The following is a 24660-nucleotide window of genomic DNA, read 5'->3' as shown; positions in this document are numbered from 1 at the left end:
TTCTTCTCAGTCAAATGTAACTCAGTTCCCGGAAATCAAAACGAGAGCGTGGCCAACACCGCTGAAAGCCACCTTCGGCACGTGTCACGGGCAGCACTGGGTTTGGTAGGAAGGAGCTCGCTCCATTTTCCACGACTGGCTGCTGGTGAGCTCCCCGGCAGTGGAGTCTTTTTATTTGTTCAGGCAGTGCTTTCTACATGGTAACGTACACACAAAGTCCCCTAACAGGGCGTCCTGTTAGAGCCCAGGTTCTGACAGCAGGGCTGGGGAGGGGCCTGAGGGTCTACATTGCTCCCAAGCGACGCTGGCTGCTCAGGCCGTAGTCGAGGACGTCACTGAATAGGGTTCAGGGAGTAATGAGAACTTAACACATTTGATACAGGTGAGAATACCAAGGTTTAAACGACTCCCCGCTGCTCTGGTCTGAAGATAAGGGTAAAATCTGCTAAGCAGCCCAGGGGAGGAAGTCCTAGTATTGAGTAACCAGACCTTTTTTTTTTTTGACTGCAAGACCCAGGAGACCTGGCAGGACCACCAAGGATGCCAACCGAGAAGGTACATTCACCCCAGCAGGGCTGGCGCTGGCTGGGCAGGGGAAGAGTGGACCAAACGAGAACTCGCACATCAACCATGACAGGTTCATTTATCACTTAGCATGATTCCTGTCTATGCACATATACACACACACATATATAATATGCAAAACGATGGTTTTGTGTCATTTGCACACACAATGTGCAAGAGGTGAGAGACCAATAACCCAGACACAAACTATCAAGAAAGAAACTCCAAAGGCAGAGGTCTTAACACACTCGCACGCATGTGTCACCGTCTCTTCTGGTATCTCCTGCTCCCACGGGGCCGGCGCCGAGGCCTCGGAGGCACGCCCCACTCCCCTCCTGGTCTCTAGTCCTCAAGCAGAAGCTCCAGCTCCTCCAGCGGCAGGCGCACCCGGAGCTCCTTCTCCGTCATCAGGTCCAGGATCTCCTGCATCTCATCGGGGAAGTACTCCACGGCATCCAGGTACAGCACCTGGGGCCGGAGAGCAACATCCTCGTCGGCCGGCCGCTCCCTCCAGCTGCCCCGCCACAGCCCACGCTCCCCTTGCTGTCCTAACCCAGCAACACCTTGACATGCTTCAGGAAGGGCTGAACTCAAAAGCAGAGGGAAAGTGAGTAAACTCAAAGTGAGACCCTCTCTTTCCAAAGTGGGGCCGGCAGCTGTGGGCAGACACTGCGGTCACCATCAGTCTGGTCTCTGAACGTCTCCTGACTTGGGCTGTACAGGGCAGAGCTGGGACGCGGATCCCAACGCTCTCAGCATCTGGGCTGAGCTTTGGGCAAATGTTGGGCACCAGCCGCCTACAGCAACGCTCCCATGAAACGCCAGCTCCAGTGCAGGGAAAGGACACAAATGCCCCTCCGTCTCCAAAGGGGATGCTCTGACTATGGAAAGGCCTGGGAAGTGCCCTGTCCCCATGACACTGACTGGATGAGGCTTGGCAGGGAGGTCCTTGGGAATCTGAAGAGACCATGGCCGTTAGAACTCACCTTTGCCCAAGGACAATTCTGAAGGGCTTTGTAGAACACACCTTTGCTTCTTTCTTTATTTCCTAAGGAAACCTGAGGCAAGGGGAAAAAAATACAAAAATGACAAAAGAGAATCCAAGGCCATGCCGGTACTGATCCACCCGGGGCACTGCCACAGTGGCTGATGGGTGGTATGGGTCCATGTACCACGGGATGCCCTCAGGGGCCACTGCTGTGTCTCAGTGGGCCTGGAGTTGACCTTTAACACTTCTGACTTGTTTTCATCTCCTCCATCACTGGGCCATCACACCTGGCATTACTAAGAGTGCCTAGAACGAGGCCTGTGCACGAGCTGAGGGTGATAACTTTACACAGAGAAAATATTTGCTTTAATACTTGCCATTTTTTGAGAACTATCTTAGAGAAATGAGGTGACCAGGATTACTGAATCAGTAACCTTATCAAAAGCAAATTTCGGGTCAAAATTTTCAGTCTGAGAGCATGCAGATATTCAGCACGTTTTTCATCTAAGCACATTTTTATACTGATATAAAATCCTTATATCTTGTATCAACTCACAGACAGGCGCTTTTTCCACACCTGCTGTGGAAGCCGGAGCAGCGTGTGTCCTCCCCTCCATATCCCCGGGCCTCTCCCAAGTCCCAGGGAGGGATCTGTCCCTCCTCCAGGGAGTCACAACCCACCGGGCAGCTCCCCAGGCGGGCGTCCGCAGCTGCGAATGGGCACAAGCCGAGCTCACGGAGCTGAAGTCTGTTCCTGGGCTTCCTGCCCACCCACCTCCGCCAGACTTCCCCTTCCCACAGCAGAGCTTTCTAGTGGACGCTGGCTCTGCCCACCAGGCAGCCAGGGCATGATGTCCAGACAAGACCGGTGAGGGCTGTTGACCGACCTCTCAGAAACGCGGGGGATGGCATCAAGAGACCCCTATCCACAGCTCAGGACCTCTATCTACCAAGGACAGCCTCGCCTCCTTTGCAGATCTTTCAGGTTAACTCCCACAGTCAGGAAGACTGGAACTCCGGGCTGTAACCAGCATCTGTGATAACCTTCAGGCCGGCAAGGCGCAGGCCTTCCTCACTCCCTCCCAGTGCCACCCACAGAGTCAGCCGCGTGGCCCGGGGGACTCCTGCCTCCCTCCCTGGTATGAGCCTCGGCCACTCTGAGGCTGGACCTCTGAACTTATACCCAAGAAGCTAGTGTGAGCTGTCCTTTTTTCACACACCAAAATACTTCAATGTCCTCTGCTAAAATAGTAACTACACTTAAGGCTTTGTTCTTGAAAGAAGAAAAACTGTACTCCTGTACTTTCTCAACCACTGTATTTGTGAGACTCACAGTTAACCCTGGAATCCAGCAAATCCAGGTACGTAAGTTGGCTAGCCTCAAATGAGAACTGCCTTCTGCTATCTCCTTCATCAGTCAGCCACTGGAAAACGCCTTTGCTGCATCAGGTATGAAAGGGTTAAACGCCAGGTGAAAGCGTGGTAGTGACGTTTCTCCTCCAGGGAGCCAGAGCCACACCCTTCCACAGTGGCCCCACGGCGTCCTGCCCTCTCCTGGCACTCAGAGCCTACACCTTACATTTTGGCCCTAATTTGATTTTTTCACTGAGTTTATCAAAGCGTTAGGAGCTCACCCAGATGCCTCAGAAACTGCTAGGAGTTTCACTGCTCTAATTAATTCTTGGTCTGATGCTAATCTGTCCAAAAAGACAGACATTCCTTAATGGTCCCAGGCTTTTTTTCTAAGTCAACAAGAATTTTTCTGTCTACAGTCCACCCAGACTTGGCTCATGGCAGATCCTCAGTGAAAGTACTACAAGTTTGCACTTCACCCTATTTGTCTCTACCTAAAAAAGACCGGAGAAGTTACATTGGCAAGTGTGCAAGCTCTCCCTCTTTTTAAATTTAGAGTCTTTCACTGGCTTAGACTCCCAGAGTGTTAGCGCTGGAACCATTAGGGAGCATCTGGCGCGCTCCTTCAGTGAGGGCCTGACCACGGGGGTGGAGCTCAGTGGGAACCCAGCCCTCCTGCTGCACCCCAGTGGCCTCTGGTAACAGGCAGGGCCCGCGTCCAGGCCGCGCGTGCCCACGGACACCACGCTGGCGTCTGGACTTCTGAAGGTTTCCATTTCACACAAGGGAGTCAAGACGTAAAATCTGAGCTTTTGAGTCTGAAGAATAAACATTAAAAACACAGAAACTTTGGTGGTAATTCATCTTGATGCCGACTTCTGCCCACAAAATTGTGCCCGTTTGTCCTGGGTGTGCTGTCCTGAGATCTGTCCTTCCCTGCTACTCAGGCCTTTCAGAGGTCAGGGGAGGTGCTCCCCGATGAATTCTGGACTCTAAGAGGATGGAGGAGGCCCAAACCTCTCCTAACCCCTAACTTACACTCTATGTATCTCTTTACACCCGACTCTGTCAAATGTCAATGGGAAATGTTCAAATACTCTGATCAACTTCTGAGAAATTATCCTATGGAAACAATCAGAGAGATACATATTTATCTTCTTTTCCAGGAACGTCACTCCTGACTTCTGAAAGGTACAATATTCAATGGAGGTCACTGTGATATGATTCAATAGCCTTGAGCTAAACACCACTCAAGTGGCCTAGAAGATTGTTTCTAAAAAAGCATGCACCTTAGCAGCAGATGTATTATAGTAAAGGAGGCCCAGCCCAGTGCCAAGCCTTTAAGCAAAGGCAAAGACAATTCAAGACTCCAGGAATGAAGCCCAGGAACCACCTTTCAGCCTGCACAACACATTAACAAAACTAAATGGCATCTCGCCATATTCAATTACTGTGGTACTTTTAAGTAAAAACGAAGTTGCTTTGGAAAGGTCTATTTTAAAAACCACATTCCAGATTGAATCTTATCTTTTAGTAACAAAACAGAATCAGGACCTGGAAATTCTTAGAGGCAGAACAGCAACAAATTTAGGTCTCTTTCAAATGAAAGCTCTTAGACTATTTCCAAGTTGTTGACTCAACAGCATCAACTAGGAGAAAGCCACGTGACATTCTGCTGCACCGAACAGCCCAGGCATCACTCCTCGCTATCATTCTACCAAAGGCCCCAGTAGAAAAGGCAACTTGTGACCCCTCCCACGTCCTGAGGGACCTGACATCATCCCACCAGGATGCCCACAGGATGAGCCAAGGCTGAGAGGGGTGCAGGCTGCTGGACACCCGCACCGCTCACTTACGAAGGAGGAGGCAGAGCTCTGCATAAACACAAAAACTCCGCATCTTTTCTTACCAAGAAATTCAAATACATCCTCCACAGTAAGGGGCACTGGCTGCCGTAGTCACTCCGCATCGCATTTTCAAACAGGGCTCTGATCCGATGTGTCAGGCCGGTCTCGGGAATGGTGGCGTAGACCTCTCTACCATCTACCCTGCAAGACAAAAGCTCATGTACCTCCAAGACAACTTCCCACACCTACGTTGCAGTGGGAAGAGATACGTCAGTGACAGCTGACGTCAGCGAAAACTGGATCTGAGCACGTCGGAGGCAGTGCTGCGGCCAGGTCTGGGGACATGGGGGGTGCAGGATATAGTATGATGTGGCTCCTCCAGGGCCACAGGAAGCCAGCGTCGAGGGTGCTGTGGTGTCTCCGCCACACTGGGTCTGCCTAGAAGGCACACAAACTCCCTGCTTCTCTGTTTTCTAAGGAAAACCTACCCTTTCATCAGCAGAGTGCAAATTCTACCCTATGGGAAAGAAAGACCTTTCAGTTGAAAGTAGAGTGAATAAAATCCTGACGGAAGAAGTAAAAAACAAGTAAACTGAAATACTATTCTGGACCTCCCATCAGGGGTTAATAATCTGCCTGCCCACGCAGGGGACACGGGTTCGATCCCTGGTCCGGGAAGATCCCACGTGCCGTGGAGCCACTAAGCCCTTGCACCGCAGCTACTGAGCCTGCGCTCTAGAGCCCACGAGCCACAACTACTGAAGCCCACGCACCTAGAACCTGTGCTCCGCAACAAGAGAAGCCACCACAGTGAGAAGCCGCACACCGCAATGAAACTAGAGAAAGCCCGCGTGCAGCAACGAAGACCCAATGGAGAAAGAAGGAAGGGAGGGAGGGAGGGAGGGAGGGATGGAGGGAGGGAGGGATGGAGGAAGGAAGGAAGGGAAAGAAAGAAAGGAAGGAAATCAAAGTTAAAAATTATTTATTTAAAAAAAAGAGAAAGAAATACTATTCAGAGGCAATTCTGAACACTCGATTTCTAAGGTCAGAGTGAAGTAACAACAAAGCTTCTGGAAGGAACAATGATGCCTAAGCCAATATGTTCCCAAGCCTGTCGTTTAACCTTCAGATATAAAATACTGTATCCAAAAAAAAAACCAAAACATTTAAAACATGACACTGTTATCATCAGTAATAATAACAGAGGCTAGTAATTAGTCTGCACTCTCTTTGTGCTCGATACTCACCCTTCCCAGCAACCCTCTGAGGTAGGTCTTTATTCCCATTTTACAGAAGGGGGAACCTACTGGAGACATGAACTGACTTGTCCAAGATCACACAGCTGCTAAGTGGAAGAGCTGGGATTTGACTCCAGATTCCAACTCCAGAGCCTGTGTTCTTACCCCCATGCTTTTACTACACCTTCTCAGACACCTGAAGACCTGGCAGTCACCACTCATGCACCGTAAGCAATGCTCAGGGATCCCAAAAAGCACGGCCTAAGGAGACAGCCACAGGAGCCTCTGACGAAAGGTGTTGCTACTTGCAAGTCTCTCATTCCTTTTTCACCATGTTTTTCTACAACATGGAGAAACCCCCCCAGCAGGCGTTCCAGGCCCAGGCCGCATTCACTTCTGTATTCTGGAGGCCGAGTGGGTGGTGGGAACATGGCAAGCATTGCATAAAGGTTTCTGGACACACAGACAAGATGCTCTGTAATTACCTCTGCACAGTTTCCACTAGTCTTTTCCTCATTTTCTCAGCCTCAATTGCGAACAACCACGGCTCCAAGGGTTTGGCAGACCTGGTGATTGCATCGAAGAATCTTCTGGTCTTACTGGCACTGTGGGACTTATTCTGAATCTGTACATACGACCTCCAAAGAACCTGGTTGTCCGGATACAACTTTAAAGCCTCCGAGAGAGCCTCTCGCAGAGGAGCCAGAGGGTAGACGGCGACTTTCATGTGGAATCTAAGCAGGCTCGTGTGCATCAGGGTGACGGCCTCAAGGACACTGCTCAGGCTCGGGGGGCTGGCACTGCCCCCCAGACCAGGGCCCTCTGCGGAAACAGAGACCTTGTGTTTCGCAAATACCTGCTCATATATCCGCACAGCAGCGTCGATCCCTATGGTCAAATACTGGAAGAGCATAAAGCATTTAACCAGGCTAATCAGGCGGCTAAAGGAATCGGCGGGAGCTGGATCAGAGACACAGCTCTCCCCCAAACAGTCCTGCAGCGCGTGTTCATAAGCCTTCCGAGCTTTCAAAATGTGAACGGCCAAGACTTGCCCGGTGTAGGGCCCGTAGGCCCCATTCTCAGTCAGTCTGGTCAATACGTGAATGGCTCGGGCTGGGGCAGCCCCTCTCACGTCCGGCAACAGCTCCACCTCCAGCTCGGCGTAGAGGAGACCGAGCTCACACAGCTCATGGTCCTTCAGTTCTCTGCTCCCTGCCATGCCGAGCGCTGTATCGAAAACTCTTCTGGCATCCTCTGTGTTGCCGAGCAACCACTCCAGATGCGCATACTGCTTCCAGAGGCAAAAATTGTTGCGGTTGTCTGGCTCCTTGAGGAGATTCTTGGCTAGCTTTTTGCAGTTCTTTCCTTGTGATTTTAATCTCTTCTTGTTTTTAGTGCGCAGACACCAAACGACCTAAAGGTAAAAAGAAAAGAACGACTCCAAGCGCTCTGTGATATTAAAGACATCCCTTCGTGCCGTCAGCTGCAGGAAGCCACACAAGGCTCTTCACTGCCTTCCCTCATCACGTGTCTGCTAAGCACTTAGGCTCTCCGAGAAACAAATCAGGATTCCACCAGGGCCACAGGAGCCCCAAAATGAACACATCTAGGTTTCCATCTGAAATCCCTACAAAGAAGGCTTATATACTCCACATGCTCTTCTCCAAAGACAGATGACCACCAAATTTTACCAGGCACTATTTTAATAATACAGCCTGGTGTGTGCAGCCTGCAATTAAAGCATCAGAACTTTGGGTTTTATAATTCAATACTAACCGGTGGCCAGCAGAGGGCAGAGGAGTCAACCCTAGATGAACTTCTAGCAGATAATGAAGAGCAGCATAAGTAAGTAGCTTATTTTCTCTATTTTAATAAGCCCCTAAATCCTCTAACCTGGCTTAAGCTTAAGCTTGGTCCTTAACACTAACTGCTCACATAATCACAGACATCCGGTAATAAAGAGTCAACACAACAAATAGCGCGCTGGACTCACTCCCACCTTCCTCCTCTTCCCCGTGGCCCCTCAGAAGGGGCAGCCGCACACCCGGTGCCTTTGGGTCCCCGAAGGAGGAGGTGCTGTGGCCCAGAGCCCTGAAGAACACCAAGAGCCTGGCCATCCCACTGACAAACAGCGACGGGAAATGAGGTCCTCACACAGGGGAGGAGGAGGCCGGAGTTACCTTTGCAATCTCGTACCGTAACCAGGAGAAGCAGAGCTGAGACCTCTCCTTGCCTGAAAACAAAGGCATCACGAGGTGGAAGATGTTGCGGATGAACTCCTCGCCCTCTCGACTGTGACCCCTGGTCCAGTGCCGGCAACCCAGCTGGTCTGTGCGTCCGATACAGCTGACGCCAGAAAATGAAAGGTTGAGAAAAGTCAAGGGCTTTTCATCATAAAGTCCATTGTCAAAGATGCTGTTCTCATCCATGGCCAGATAGAGGCAGGAGGCCGGAGGGCTGAAGCCGGAAGGCACACCCAAGAACTGCAGAAAGGCTGCAATCAGCCGAAACTGAAGATCCGGGCTGGAAAGCTGGATCAGAGACTGTCCAATATCATCAAACAACACCTGCAACAAAGACAAAATCATGTGACCGAATGCAACAAACAAAAAAGCCTTCACATTTTTTTCCACAATTCTTTTTAGAGGAATATACTTACGAGTCAACATTATTCAAATTAAATTTTAAACAGACAGGAGCTAGGCTGTCTGCAAGGCGCAAAAAAGCTAGAGGCCTCCCAAGGCAAGCTGAGGGCGGGAGGGTGAGTGCCAGGGGTCCTGCAGCGCCGGCAGCATCTCACACTTCCTGGGAATCCTCCACAGGAGGGGACACCAAAGTGGAAACTTTCAAAGTCTCCTAACGGATTCACAGGAAATCTAAAATCACATTCACTTCTTTTTCTTTACATGCATTTCTGAGAACACACAAAATTGCTTTTCTAGTTACTCTGATAAGTTACAATTGTGAAAAATTTTTATTTTAAGATAGAAGAACTTTACTACTTTGTGGTTTCTTTGTATAAAATTGCTTCAGGAAATGAAAAATACGCTCAAAAATACACAAACAGCAGCACAGTAAAAAGCAAACTGCAGGAGCAACGGACCATGCTGAAAGCAATTGTAAGAGCCTAATACGGACTGTAACTGTTTGTAGCTGACTTCGCGTAATAACTTTAAAATGTAAGGCCACGGGGACTACACTGTGTCTCAGGTCCTGCTTATCTGACTGGTCTCTGTGGCCCTCAGCAAAGAGGAAATCAAAACACGAGCACAATAAAAGTGGACTACCTGGGACTCAGCTCATCAAAACCATCAACTAATCAGAAAGCTTTTTCTCCTCCAGGCTTTGACTAGAGAAAAAAACCTCTATTTCTAGAGAAATTGTTCGCGGCAGTAGGTTCCTCCAAAAATGAGGTTCCGGGAAACCGCCAAAGTGCTGAGCCTTGAGAACTAACTTCTGAAGGGTGACCATGAACTCTGTAAAGCCATCAAACACCAAAGACCGAGCCCACCCACCCTGCCTGAAAACTTCAGCTCGGCGGGCAGGGACCTCACAGGCAGGCTCGCCTCAGAAGGTCGAAGGTCACCGCATGAGCAGCCATTCCCCTGGGCGCTGGCCCTTCCCTCCTGCCCAGAGGCCACCTCCGTCCTTCCTCCCAATTCTGTTTTCTCATTCTGGCCACTCCTCGAACATCCCCAGCCCTCTGGTTCCTTCACTCCTGCTGATCCCTCTGCCTGGAGGCGAAGCTCTGGCATCACTCTCCACATCCAGGACTACTGACTGAGCGCTCACCACTGGGCAAGCCTCGTCCAGGCACTGGTGATGCAGCAGTGACAGAAACGGGAAAAGTCTCCACTCTCACGGCACGTGATTTGTAGGGAGCGAGCAGGTCAAAGCTCAGGAGCCTTGCTGCTGTAAAACCTCTCAGACTGTACTTGTGACCTGTCGCGTGCCAAGCAGCACACAGTAGACGCTTGAAGAGCACGGGTTTGAACTGGGCGGGTCCACTTACACATGCATTTTTTAACTAAACATGTCCCACAGGACCCCATGACCCGTGGCTGGTTGAATCCGCAGCTGTGGAACCACGGATGCGGAGAGCTGACTGCAAAGTTATACTCGGATTTTCAGTTGCTCGGTGCCCCTAACCCCCTCGTTGTTTAAGGGTCGACTGTAGTAGGTATCTTGTCAAAGTGGCTCAATTCCAGGTATCAAAATAGAATCTCTTCCTTTCGTTTAATGTAAAACTTCCAAAGCTGCTGGCCACTGGGCACAGAGTAGCAGGCGCCAAGCCACGCAACAGCCGTGAGGGACGTAACCTGAGTGCCTGGCAGCACAGGTGCCCAACAGATGCTACTTCCTCCCCAGCAAGATGAGCTGGACACCCACCGTCCCAACACGGCCTCTACATTCCTGTCCCTCTTGTCTTCCGGAGTCACACCCACCCACCCATCTTTAAGGATCCAAGAGTAGGGTGGGGAAAGTGGACACAGTTGAAGAATCTAGGACAGTGACTCCATGCTTTTAAACCCTGAGCCCCCAGGCTTCCGTGTGAAAAACTAACTGAATAACCTGGAAGACAATCTCCAGAAGGGGGACCACCAGAGCCGACCCTCCTCCTTGGGGACAAGAACTATCAGGTCGAGTGCCTCGATGCTCCCCCATCACTAGCAGCCAGTGAAAGTCTCCCCGGTTTCCGGGAAAGAGGGGAGTTTCCGTAGGCAGGAGCAGGCTAGAACCTCCCAAGCCAGGCAGGTGCCCAGAGAGCCCAGCATACTCCTTCCGGGGAGCCAAACCCCAAGGGGAACGGGGGCAGAGCAAAGACCCCGCGGGAGGCAGCGCTCACCTGCCTCTCCGGGTCCTCACAGTCTTCCTCCACCTGCTTCTTGGTCTTCTCAGGGCGCCACGGCCGCCAGTGTCTGTGGTCTCGGGACCGCTCAGCAGCAAGCCAGATCTGCCACCTGGGCAGAGTCTTATCTTTAATTTCCTGGTCGTCGTCTTCTGGTTCATCATCGTCATCATCTAGGCAAGAATCAAACTTCTAGACACCTAACCAGCAAACAAAGCCACCATCAACACTTAAATCTACCTGCTGGTTCCAGCTACAGAGGTGGGCACCTGGAAGGCCAAGGTAAGACCCAGGCCCAGCCTTCTGCGACACTCAGTGGCATTTACAGACTCTCCCATAATCACTCAGGTTCCCAGAAAAAAACGGCAGGTTAGCCGGTGAAATCAGATGATTGTTAATGCTATCACAGCAATTAAAATGGGAATGACACATATTTAGGACAGCACTGCCCAGTGGAACTTTCTGTGATGCCGAAAGTGTTCCAATTCTGCGCTGAGTAATATGATAGCTACCAGCTACAAGTGACTTACTGGGCACTTGAAATGCAGCTGGTAGAATAACTGAATTTTAAATTTTATTTCATTTTAACTAATTTTAATTAAAATAACCACGTGTCACTAGTGGCTACTGTACTGTACAACACACTTCTAGAATGCTAAATGACATTTAATGAGAGCATTGCTTTAGATTTTCTTAAGCCATCAGAATTTTTAGCCAGTGGCCCTATGATTATGACACATGTTTACTTTTTTTTTAAAAAAAAAGCAAGCCAAGATATCCTATACTTTATTTCACTTTGTTTCCTAACTCTGAACATGCAGAATAGGAAAGGAAAAAAGTCTGAGTCTTCTGTAAAGTTCAATATTTAAAAATAAACAAACAGAGTATGTACAATGGTGCAGCCACCCAGAAAACAGTTGGGCGGTTTCTTATAAAACTAAACTGCACTTAACGTAAGACCCAGAAACTGTATTCCTCGTGCTGATCCCAGAAAAATGAAAACCTATGTTCACACAAAAACCTATACATTAATGCCCACAGCAGTTTTATTCATAATAGCCAAAAACTGGCAACAATCCAACCGTCCTACAGAGGGTGAACAGAGAAGCAAACTGTGGCACATCTATGCCATGGGCACTGCTAAGCAATAAATATGAAGAAACTGCTGACACACGCAACAGTATGGACGGATCTCAGGGGGATTCTGCTAAGTGAGTAAAAGGCAATCTTAAAAAGTTACACAGAAAACAACTGTTAGTGAGGATGTGAAGAAACTGGAACCCTCGTGCACTGGTGGTGGGGATGTAAAATGGTGCAGCTGATGTGGAAGACAGTATGATGGATCCTCAAAAATCAAACCCGGAACTACCATATGATCTGTCAATTCCACTTCTGGGTATACACCCCGAAGAGCTGAAAGCAGGGACTCAAACAGGTATTTGTGTATCCACGTTCATAGCAGTATTATTCACAGCTGCCAAAAGGTGAAGCAATCCAAGTGTCCATCCATAGATGGAGAGAGAAATAAAATGTGGTGTATACATACAACGGAAAATTATTCAGCCTTAAAAAGCAAAGACATATTGACACATGCTTCATACTGTATGAACCCTGAAGACATTACACTAAGTGAAATAAGCAATCACAAAACAACAAATATTGAATGATTCCACTTATATGACGTTCTTAAAGTAGTCAGATTCATAGAGACAGAAAGTAGAGTGGTGGCTGTCAGGGGCTAGGGAGAGAGGAGAGGAATAGAGAGTTAATACTTAATGGGTATAGAGTTGCAGCTGGAGAAAATGAAAAAGTTGAGGAGATGGATAGAGGTGATGATGGTCGCACAAGTGTCTGAATGTAATTAATGTCACTGAACTGTACACTTAAAAATAGTTAAGATGGTAAATTTTGTGTGTGTTTTACAATAAAAAATGTTGAAAAGAGTTACATGCCATGTGATCCCATTTATATAAACAGAGGTGAAATAACACAGTAATATAATAATAGACATGGAGAACAGATCAGTGGTAGGAGTGGGGGGAGCGGGGAGGAGGTGTGGCAAGAAAGGTACAGCATAGGGGGCCCTGTGGCGATGCAGTGGTTCTGTATCTTGATTGTGGTTACGTGAAGCTGCACATGTGGTAAAACCGTAAAGTACGAAACAAACACAGGCAAAGACGAGTGCCTGTCAAACCAGTGAAATCTGAATAAACTCTGTGGATTGTACCAGCATCGATTTCCTGGCTGTGCTACTGTCTGCAGCACTACCACTGGGGGCAGCTGGGTGAAGGGTGCACAAAACCTCCCTGTGTATTTTTTTTCCCAACTTCTTGTGAGTCTATAAGTATTTCAAAATAAATAACAAACAAGCAAAAATCTCAAAAAATCGAAATGCATGATACGTGTACCAGCATTTAAAACCCAATATTCTACCCAATGCTCTTCTGAATTCCTCAAAGAAGAAAACAAATTTAACTATTTATCACCTTCTTCTAAAGGTCTACATTTGAAGTAATCCTTTAATCACGCTGAGAAACTTACTATAAGAGAAATTACCCTTGTGAGCTACATATCAGACTTAGATACCAGAATTTATTACATCAGTAATTCAAAAAGTTACATGGTTGTGGACAGATGTATATACGTAACAATCACAGCCTAACAGGAAGCGAGGGTAAGCAAGGAGAAATAAGTTGTACCATATGAAGAAGTACTTCAGAATCAATGAGAAACACCAGCCACTCTCTAAATGCCAGCCCTGTCCTGATGAGCCAAAAACTTAAAAATAAAACAAAACCAAAAATAATTATCCACTCGTTTTCTGAAAACAAGAATCTTTCAACCTTTCTCCTGATGCTGCTGGGGTTTTGCGTACTCCCATTATATTCATTAGAAAGAAATTCATTGAATTTTCTCTATAATGGAAACTTTGCAGGAATATTAGCACCAACATATGTCCCTAACTTGATACTAAAAATCAAGGTTTCAACACTGGGGTTACCTTTCTGAGAAAATTAACTTTACATCTGATTATGAGTGACGATTAGACATTTGGACATTTATCAGAGAAGTAATGTTAACTTGGTCTCTGGACACTGCTATGAGAACTCTATCCTCATAGAACTGCAGAATACGGTAATCTTTAGAACGTAGATTCCATGCAGTCTAAGAGTCTTGCTCATTCACAAAACACAGAAACAAAAACAAGCTGAAAACACAGAACCATGCTGAGTCGGTCACTCAGAGAAAGAAGATTTATTACCCAAAGACCTATGTTCTTATAATTCTTATAGTTCTTATAATTATAGACCTATGTTCTATAATTCTTCATGTGGTCTCGCAGACTCAGTGGCTAGAAGTGCAACACCTACTTCCATTTTTCCCTGCATGTTATTGTTTTCATATATGAAACCACTGAGGTCAGCCTGAAGAACAGTTCCAGTTCTTTTAGGAAAGGACACTCAAGAGAAGTCAAAACAGCTGAGCCTTTGACAGCATAGGTGAAGCATGACCATCACCAGACAGTGCTGCCCAGAGCAGAGTCACCCCAAACACCTGACGGTCCCCCCCACCCAACCTGCCTTAGTGGAGGCAGGGATGCCACCTGGCCTGGAGCTCTGCGCTGCCACGCAGACCTTAGCTAATCCAAAGCTTCCATGCCACGGATGAAGAAACCAAGGCCCAGAAAGGTCACACCTGTGAGAAGAGGCTGGCCGAGTCTGGGCTCTCTCCCCCTCACACTTTCAACAAAACCAGAAAGTGAAGCAATTCCTGAATAGCTGAGAGCTGTGCTGTCCAATTCAGTAGCCACAGTATGAGGCTATCAAGCACCTGAAAGTGGCTGGTCTGAACTGAGACGTGCTGTAAGTATAAAATATACACGAGATGGCAAAGTCTTTGTATGGAAAAAAAAGAAGGCAAAATATCTCATTAATTTGTTTAAATTGATTACATGTTGAAATGTTCATGTTCTGATATACTAGGTTAAACAAAATAACATTATCAAAATTAATTTCACCTCTTTCTTTTCACTTTTTTAACGTGACTACCAGAAAATGTGAAGTTACATATGTGACTTGAATTATATTTCTGTTGGTCAATGCTGTCTTGAAGAATACAAATCTGGAAAATACTTTGGAGTCACTTAGGATGACTACTGTATAAATGCTAGTTAATAATTATAGTATTCCTAAAAAGGCAAGTATTTTTCAAATAATCTGTTGGTCTGTACATTGCCAAGAAAACGAAAAGACAGTCTTAAACACACACAAAAATGGGAGGAGGGAGAGCAGGGGATTAGTAACAAAATTACTAATCAGAAGCAACCTACAAAATGAAAATTACTTCCTCTGGAAAGAAATTCAACCCTCAAGAGTGTATGGACTAAAGGAGGGCATGGCAGTCAACTGCTTTAAAATCTCTAAGGGGAAGAAACAGTCTTTCTCCCAGGTCAGTTACTTCATGAGTTTTTGACACTTTGATGTTTGCACAGTGTTCTTAAGCTACTGATAAATAGCTCACACCTACAAACAAATAACCCGTGAAGACGTGAAAACAAATTCTGGAAGGAAAAGGCAGAGCATCTCAACTGAGAGGCGCCTTACCTGGGCTGACGACCACCCAGCCGCCCCGCTCCTGCTGCTGCATCCACGCTCTCCAGCCTCGGGCGCCCTTCTCCCCGGCCCTGGGCTCTCCACTGTCCCAAAAGGGCTCAAAGAATTCTACCTGTTCAGGTTTAAGACACAGAGGTTAGCCTACCTTGTACAGAACTGCTAAGTCACTGGGCAAAATCAGTGCTGACTGGCATAAGAGGGGCTTATGATTCTTGAAATCTTGCCTGTCATCAGTCCTGGGAGTAGATATACGATACACAAAACAGAAAAAACAATTCGTGTGACAGGCAGCCACCAAGAGAGGCCCCCGTGGCCCTCCCCTGCCTTGAAGTATTCACACCCTTGAGTGTGGGGTGGGCCCAGTGGCTTCTAACAAACAGAACATGGCACAAGGTGATGGGACGACACCTCTGAGGTTAGTTACAGAAAGACCGGCCAAGCCCACGAAGAGGGACCTGCAGCTGGGTGGGAGAAGGACGATTTGCCGGTTCTGACCCTGGTAGGCCAGTCTGACCAGGGACAGTGGCACTGCCAGTTCCCTGAATGCCACTGGGCCCCCTAACTGATACCTGAAGTCATGTTGCTTTCAAGACCTTTGGAGGGGAAGGAGAATCAAAGTCTTTTTTTTAAATAGAATTACAGTTGATTTACAATATTATATTACCAAAGTTTTAACAGGACAGACTGTGAGCTCTTGAGGTCAGGACCACATCTCAATTACAGTAAATTCCCAGCACCTGGCACTGTGCCCAACACACAGGAGGGACTCAATAAATGTTTGCTGGGAGACAGCTGAACATGGCTGGCACCCAGCGAACAAACAGGCCTGCAGGGTAAAGCCTGGTCCCTCCCTCAGTCATCTGGCCACCAGGCCTGCAGCGTGTGGGGGCAGTTTGGCAGCAGCAATTCCCTATGGAACAAACGTGAACACTTCCATGAACAGGAAACTGAATATGTCATCACCTGACAATCGGGACTTTGAAAGTTGGCCAGTAGGGACTTCCCTGGTGGTGCAGTGGTTAAGACTCCACGCTCCCAATGCAGGGGCCTGGGTTCGATCCCCGGTCAGGGAACTAGATCCCACATGCCGCAACTAAGAGATGGCATGCCACAACTAAGGAGTCCGTGAGCTGCAGCTAAAGGAGCTGGCAAGCCGCAACTATGGAGACCCAGTGCAACCAAATAAATAAATAAATATTTAAAAAAAAAAAAAAGTGAGCCAGTAACCTGTTCAATGAAAGCTTTTGCAAGAAACCTCTTGAAGAAGAACGAGCAGGCTTCAAAGGGCAGAAGCGGCAGGATGACGCAGCCTGAGCCCCAGTCTGCAACCAGGAGAGCCACAGGAGGGCCAGGCCCTGCGCTCGAGTGCAGGCAGCCACCTCGGCCAGGGGAACCGCGAGGACTACACTCCCTCTTTACAGGATTTGCTCTTATAATAAGAAGGGATGGCAGAAGCGCAGTCAAGAAAAAGAAGGTTTGTTTTTTTTTTTTAAGTGTGATGAATGGTTATAACCAATTCATTTATTCCACAGACAGACCAGTAATCCCAGACTCTGCCTGTTTTCTGTTGTACTACTCTGTTTATGGTAACAATGTCTCTCAGTTACAAAGGTATGGAATGTCATTAAACAAAAGCTTCAAAGTTGTCATACACATGCTTTGAAATCACAGATCTCTTATTCACTGGGTGCCCACCACCGTCAGCTCTGTGCCAACAAGCACTGGTCCCTACCGTGTGCTGGGAACACGTGTTAAGCTGAGGTGTGGTCATGCCCTCAAGAGTATTTAAAGCCTCAAGTGCGTGGGCCAGTCCTGGGTGATGCTTCTGTCCTGGGCAGCGCCCCCCAAGCCCATCAGCAACTGCTCCCACCCCAGAGGGTGTCAGCAGAGGGGTGGGGGTGAGGGAAATTCTGTTCCTGACCCCCAGCACACACCCCAGGCTCCACAGAGAGGTTAAGAACCACTTCTGCGGCACAACAGGTTCTTCAAACAGCAAAACGTGTCTTAAAGTAACTGTGCTATCTGGCTTATTATACTAATAATCAGTTATACCAATACTAACCAATATTCTTTAACCCAATTTTGTCTAGGAAAAAAAGGTTAAAAATAAGGATGATAAAAAGTCTTTACAGGCAGTTCATGAAAGCTCCACAAGATGGAGACCGTAGCCTGTCACCAAAGACCTTTGAAAGTTCACCATAAATTCAGATGTCCAATCCATCTCTCATCAGACCCTCTTTGCTGAGTAGAAAACTCAGTTTTCTTGAGTGGAAAAAGGGAAAAGAAGGTTGTCTTATTTGGATAGTTCTACAGTTAGTTTTTTTTATTGCTTCACATCACGAATATTGGCAATGTTCACTCATCTTCTAAATGACTAACCCCCCCGAGCCCTACCCACCCCCAGTTAGGATCGGTGTTGACAAAGCACCAACATGTGCTTGCAACTCCACTTGCAACTCCAGCAAGATTTTAGGTGGTGGAAAGGTTAACCGGGGGAGAGACGCGAGACCCAGATTAGAGTGCACGCAAGCAGGAGAGAGGACCACAGTTTACAGGGCATGACAACTGCCTGCCTGGAGGGCGGGGGCAACTAGCACTTAAACACGGGCAGTTAAGTAAGGGAAAAAAAGGAACATAAGTGAACCTTTATATTTGGGGAGGCGGAGGGATCGTCTTTCCTCTCTCCATGTTTCACTACTTTCATTATGGAATTTTCCTTGCATTGCCAGAATATTTCTGAGGAACAGTCCTCAACAGGACTGATGTAAAGGAGGATATAAATATTCTAAAAATACGACCACCACCTCCCATTATCCACACACCCCCACGAAAGAGGGAGAGGGGGAGAGAGATAGAGATGGAGACGGGGTGGGGGGGACTCAAGCAGGACTCGCACCTGTCCTTTGGTAGGCAGGTCTTTCACACTGTCGGGTTTGAAGAAGGTGAAGTCAACCATGGCCTGGAACAGAGAGACGGCCTTCTCGGAGTGACCAGCCTGCCGCAGAAAGTGGCACTGCTGAAGAAAGAGGGCTGCAGGCAGGGAGAGCAAAGGGGGAGAACCCTGGTTAACACCCAAAAAGGGAGAGAACATAACTCCTACAGACATGCAGTTCAACACCCAGAACATCTTTTCCCTGAAATTTAGTGACTTAATATTTTCAAAGCTGTGAGACATACATGTCCTGATTTTAAAGGACTCAGATGGTACTGCAATGAAAGTACATTCTCATTTTTATGTGAAACTATCACAGAGTACTAATAGTAACAATAAAATAAGGCAAGAGGATGGTCTGAATATTGGTTATCAAATACTCAAAGCTCATTAATACGAGAAAAATTCTAGGAAAAGGATGGCGTCATAGATTTCTTATCAGAAAGCAAAGATCTGTACTCAACTGATCACTAGATGGCATTATTCACCAGCAATTTTCATGGTGTACTCAGTCCGCTGTAAACAAATCAGGGTTCCATGTTTGAAAATTTCAGTTCATTTAAACTGTGGTACAATTCCATCTACTAAATACCATTAAGCTATTTGAGCTCATCACAAAGGATATCAAACATGAGACTCTTTTAAGTCAGTGGAGTAAATGCTTATTATTTCTAGAGCAATATATTTCTATCTTTAGAAATTAGTAGCACTATTCGATAGCAGGGATTTGATCAAATAAACGCCTGCTACATGCCGGACCCTGAGCTAGACTCACCATATATTATCTCAGCTGACATGCGCAACAATCAGGTAAAGCAGGTATTGTACTATTGCTGCTGAGGGAGAAACTAGAGCTCAAACAGTTTAAGGAACCTATCCAAGGTCACACCAGAACCCATGAAGGGCAAACTCAGGATTCAAGTCAAGAGTGACACTCTCCAGCTCCTGTACAACATGCAGTCTCCCGTGCCTCATTACTGGACAAAATTTATATTCTAGTCTCCTTCAGGACCTGCCAAAAATGGTAACAGTATAATAATACCAAAAACCTATACCTATCAGTGATGTCAGCCAGTCAGGGCAACCCGCACACAGTAGTGCCTCAGACCCTATGCTATAATGGGTCAGATGAGCAGTGCAGGCATCTCAACAGATAAGGCCACCAACAGCCAAAGCAGTTAAGAGACTTGACTACATTTACCTGATTAACAAGTAGAAAAGTTGGAACTTCTAGTCTGGTGATATTTTCCGAGCCCTACTGGCTCTAATGCCCCACCACCAAGAAGCTGGAGGGGGAGAACCTGTTATCAAAAGGAGTCATAATACCTTTTTTAAAAATCAGTTTTATCGATTTAGACATTCCTAAAATAAACCAAAAATAAATCTTCATTTTCAAGTTAGCCAAAAGAAAGTACAGCTCCTCCCACGTAAGAGGATCTGGTCATCATCTCCTTACCAAACATGGCCTCCTCAGTGCCAGGCAGCTCAGGGTGAGACAAGATGCTGCCGTCCTTAACAGCAGACAAAGTACTCAAGCATTTTCCATAAAGACTCTGAATTTTTGATATGGAAAAGGTGCTAAACTGGCTCTGGCAAAATAAAAGGTATTTCTGCCAAAGGGCTGTATTGTTGGGATGTAAAAATATCAGTTTCTGCCACTCTTTGACCAGAGTGGAGGGCTCCCAGAACTCGGTGCAGAGCTGCAGCTTGGCAAGTTTCAGATCCACGCTGCTCGGGTTGCTTTCCACGGCCCGTTCCAGAATGGCCAGCTTCTTCTCCAGAACCAGCTTCAGGGACCGCTTCCGCTTTTCCTGCTGTCCTTCCTCGATGGCATACAGGCCCGGACTCCTCATGACCTCGTCCTCAACAACAAAAACATCGATTTACAAATGCAAATGGAAGTGGGGGACCCTCAGGATTTCAAGGCTGCTTGTAGAGTGACTTATAAGCCCCAAACGGTTTCTCACCTCTCAAAATGAATTGTTATTCAGACATGTTTGATCTCGAGTTTAGTTCACCTAATTTACCTATCCACTCTCTGTCATTTTAAACTTAGATTTATGTATCAATAACTAGCATGCAATGTCTTGAAAACCTTTTCTGAAGAGCCAGTTTTACCAATAACACAGCCAAATGTAGGACAAATATGATAATTATATAAGTGGTTCAAAAAGATAAGTGGGACGAAGACAAATCCATGTGTTCCAGAAGGGGAGCACACAGCTCTAACTACGTCATTCCACGGGCAGCCCCTCTTTGCAGTTCTGTGCACTTCGCATGTGCTGTTTGTATTTCAGGAACGCCTCCCCCTGCCTGGTTAGCATCTACTGTTCTTTCACGATTCTGTTCAAGTTTCACCATCCCTTGGAAGCCATTTCTTACTCCCTAGTGGCAAGTCACCCCCTCATTCCATCCCCAAATTAGATGTTATAGCGTTTATTACCCCAGATTGCATTTATCCTCCCTCACGGGGCTTTGAGTAAACTCAAGGCGAGGGCTGAATTCTAGTTATCTTTAGAGGCCCGGCACCAGGGTTCCTCCTAGGAGCTCAAAAATCACTGCAGAGTAAATCAGTGCCCCAAATTATGACCGTCATTCTAAGGTAAGAGAACTGGGACAGCGATACTTACCTGAAAAGCAACAAATGCCATCCACAGCTGAATGTCCCGAGGATTCTCCCAAATCCTCCTGTTAAACTCCTCCACCTTGGCCTTGAGAAGCACGTTCTCTCTGTTGGGCTGTGAATCTGGCTGCTTGGATTCTTGCTCTGAAGGACCCCGGCCTTGTAACCACTGCGTGGTGGCTTCATCATAAATCCCCAGAGGGTTCAACCAGGTTGTAACAGGGGAAACCACATCCTCTGCACCCTTCACTGGGATAAATGAGATCGACTCTGATGAGAGAGGTTCAGTTTTACTGCTAATGGCAATTCCGTCAATGTTCATTAATCCCACGCTCTTCTTTGTAAAGTAGCGCTCGACATGCTTGTGTGACCGCTTCTTTTCTGTGGAAGTCCCCTCCCAAGATATACACTGCTTCCTAGGGTTAATGCCAAGGCAGGAGTCTCCTTTCCTCTTGTATCTTATATTTGAAAAAGAAAACAAGTTACTGAGAGAACATGTGCCCTGGATCCAAATGACTGAAGGCCCAGCAGACACACTCTTGTTCTGCAAGTTAACTGCATATATTCAAATTCACCTTCCCTTCAAACTGCTTCTATTTAGAGAAGCACGAGGATTAGCTGCTAACTTTTTCTGCCTGTTTGACTTATTCCTCTAACATGACTCTTTGTTTATGTCTCATGAATTTAAGATCATGCCTGTCTTCCAGATCTTAGTAACTTATATTCTCCTGCAGCTTTGTACAGCACTGTCCCATACATTGTGTCATTTGAACACCCCAATCATGTGTGACAGGCAAGGCGGAAATCATCTCCTCTTTTACACCATTCCTAGATGAGGACGCTGAGACCTCAGGTGACACTATGTCATCTGTCTCCTAGACCAGTCCCTTTTTCTCAGTACTGCCCTGTGTCCCTGCTTAAGATAACAGAGAGGTCTAAGATTCTTTTTTTAATCCTGAAACAAAGTATGTCAAATAAAATTACATTTGGCTATTTTCTCCTCTACAGGAAAAGAGGCTGGGTTCTGAAATGCTTTTATGGATCATGTAGGCGTCCCCAGAGTTAAACACAAGACTACTGAATATGTGCACAAAAGCTAAGGAAAACTGTGCACACTTTTCTGTATGTATGTTATACAAACAACCCAATTAAAAAATGGGCAAAAGATCTGAACAGAAATGTCACAAAAGATATGAATGACCAATAAGCACAAAAAGTGGTCAACATCATTAGTCATCAAGGAAAAGCAATTAAAACAGTGAGATACAGCACAGGCCCACCAGACAGCTAAAATTAAAAGGACTGACAATACCAAATGCTAGCAAATGATCTGTGGAGTAACCGGGACTCTCATATGCTGTTGGTGGGAATATAAACTGGTACAATCACTTTGGGAAAAGGTCTGGCAGTTTCTTAAAAAAACTAAACGCAGACCTTACCCTATGACCTAGCAATTCTATTCCTAGGTATTTACCCAAGAAAAAGGAAACCACAGGTCTACACAAAGAGCTGTGCACAAATGTTCTCAGCAGCTTTATTCGTAACAGCCAAACACTGGAAAAAGTCCAGGTGTCCATCAATAGAAGAATGGATAAACAAATTGTGGTATGGTACTCCCACCAGGAAAGAGGAACAAACTACCGATAAATGCCACAGCATGGATGAAACTCAAAAACATTATGCCGGGTGAAAGGAGCCAGACACAATGGAGCACGTACTATATGATTCCATTTATATGAAATTCTAGAAGAGACCATACTAATTGATGGTGGAAAAAAATTAGAATGGCAATCTTCTCTAGGGAGGTGGGGTGTGGACTGAGTGGAAAGGAGCCTGGGGAAACTTCTTGGGGTCATAGTAATGTCCTCTATTTTCATAGGTGTCTGGGTTACACAGGTATATGCATTTATCAAAACTCAGCAAATAAAGATGTGGATTATTACACTGTAAGTAAATTTTAAATCAAAAGAAAAAAATAAGCAAATCTTGAACTCTAGCCAATGATATGCACATTGAAGTATTTAGGGGGCAGTGTACTGATTTCTGCAATTTACTTTGAAACGCATCCAAAAATTAAGATGGGTGGGTAGACAGCCAAATGGACACGTACGTGACAAGGCAAGCACAGAAACATTAATGGTAGAACGTAGGGCATGGTTATATGAGTGCTCACTGTAAACTTCTTTCGACTTTGGCTGTATATTTTAATTTTTTCACAATAAAATGCTGTGGAGAGAAAAAAACAAGAGAGAGGTGCTGCCATCTTCTGTCAACTCCCAGAGAGCTTCTCTTCCACCTCCTCCTGGTCCAGCTCCTTTCCTTCCTCACTGTCAGCAGAGACCTGAGAAGCTCTCTGCTTGCCTGTGCCTCCCTCACCGCTCCACTGTGGTAGATTCCACTTTAGGGGAATAGTTTCTCTCGCACACACAAGTTTTCTCTCAAACCCTTTCTCTTTATCCTCTCTCCCAGTTCCTCCTGGATTACCTCTGGATAATCTCTCTCCTTTCCATTTATGAGTCAAACAACTTTAGCAAAGGGGTGATGAGATAAAATGGCTAAAATAGCTCTATATAAGCCTTTCATCCCCTAAGAAACAAATTTTAAGTTAAAAACTAGTTTTGTTTTCCTTAATTACTATTTTCTTTTATTTTCACTAAAAATGAACAATATTTTAGATATTCAATCTCTTAAAAAATGTTTTCTGACTTTAAAACTGCATTTTGTAAAACTGATTTTAATAGCTTCCTTTTATAACAAATTTGATGAAAATGATAAAGGAGAAAAAAGAATGCTACTGGCCTACATTATTAAGTATCAACTTTCAGATAATGTGCATATGCATATATTCATATATATACATACACACATCCTTTTAAAAAATAGCTGATATATTATAGCTTCAGGCTTTCCTCCCTACTTTTAAGCATTTCCCCATACCATTAGTTTTAGAAAATACAATTCTTATTGGCTTCAAACTGGTTCATTGGAAGAGTGTGTCATAATTTATTTAACCATTTCCCTACTGTTGGATATTTAGGTTCTATACAATTTATCACAGAACCTTAATAATTGGACAGGACCTAGGATTAATGCAATAGTTCCCCAAATAAAGGCACTTTTCCTATAAAATCCTTATCAAATAATCAGCTAGTCTTCACTTGAATAATTCCAGAGGTAGGGACCCTCACTTTGTTTGGAGGTTCAGTGAATGATATCACATGTATCTAATTTAAATAAATTCAGATATAGGTACTTAGTCACCTCCCCAAAAAAGAGAGAGAGAGAGAGAAAGAAAGAAAGAGTGAAAGAAATGAAAAGAAAAGAAAGAGGGAAAGGGTTTGGGAAGAGAATATGTTTAAATCAAACACCCAGTTCTGCCCTGAATCCACTCAGTGGGTCTGAGCCCCAGAGTAAGCTGGACTGAACAACATGAATTTGCCTTTCCTTTGGCGAATTCAATTCACACATGCCTTCTGAGTGTCTGACTGCCTAGGTCCAAATTCCAACTCCACCATTTACTAGCTGGGTGACCATGATCAAGTTTTAAAAAACAAACAAACAAACAAACAAACTGTGCCTCAGTTTCCCTGTCTGTAAAACAGGGATAATAACAGTATCTTATGTCAGAGAATTGCTAGGATGATCAAAAAAGT

At 46.0% G+C, this 24660-nt stretch overlaps 1 protein-coding gene across 2 annotated transcripts in view; it reads right to left on the bottom strand.

Moving 5' to 3' along the window:
• Positions 1-624: 624 nt before the first annotated feature.
• Positions 625-24660, bottom strand: part of NRDE2 (NRDE-2, necessary for RNA interference, domain containing) — a 45833-nt gene continuing 21797 nt past the window's right edge. Inside the window, exons 5-14 of one of the 2 annotated variants that reach the window (XM_004313134.4) lie at positions 21015-21465; positions 19841-20246; positions 18349-18482; positions 15444-15564; positions 10837-11012; positions 8171-8557; positions 6476-7404; positions 4815-4953; positions 1551-1622; positions 625-1032 (exon numbers count right to left, since the gene is read on the bottom strand). In XM_004313134.4, the coding sequence (XP_004313182.3) occupies positions 907-1032; positions 1551-1622; positions 4815-4953; positions 6476-7404; positions 8171-8557; positions 10837-11012; positions 15444-15564; positions 18349-18482; positions 19841-20246; positions 21015-21465 (2941 nt within the window). In that variant the 3' untranslated portion in view covers positions 625-906. Of the gene's footprint in view, positions 1033-1550; positions 1623-4814; positions 4954-6475; positions 7405-8170; positions 8558-10836; positions 11013-15443; positions 15565-18348; positions 18483-19840; positions 20247-21014; positions 21466-24660 lie in introns of those variants that run through there. The other variant, XM_019919136.3, reaches the window with a different exon arrangement.

Source organism: Tursiops truncatus, chromosome 2 (genome assembly GCF_011762595.2).
Source record: "Tursiops truncatus isolate mTurTru1 chromosome 2, mTurTru1.mat.Y, whole genome shotgun sequence".
Classification (NCBI taxonomy): Eukaryota; Metazoa; Chordata; class Mammalia; order Artiodactyla; family Delphinidae; genus Tursiops; species Tursiops truncatus.
The sequence above is the reverse complement of the archived record's forward strand: the minus strand, read 5'-3'. Positions and strand labels throughout refer to the sequence as shown.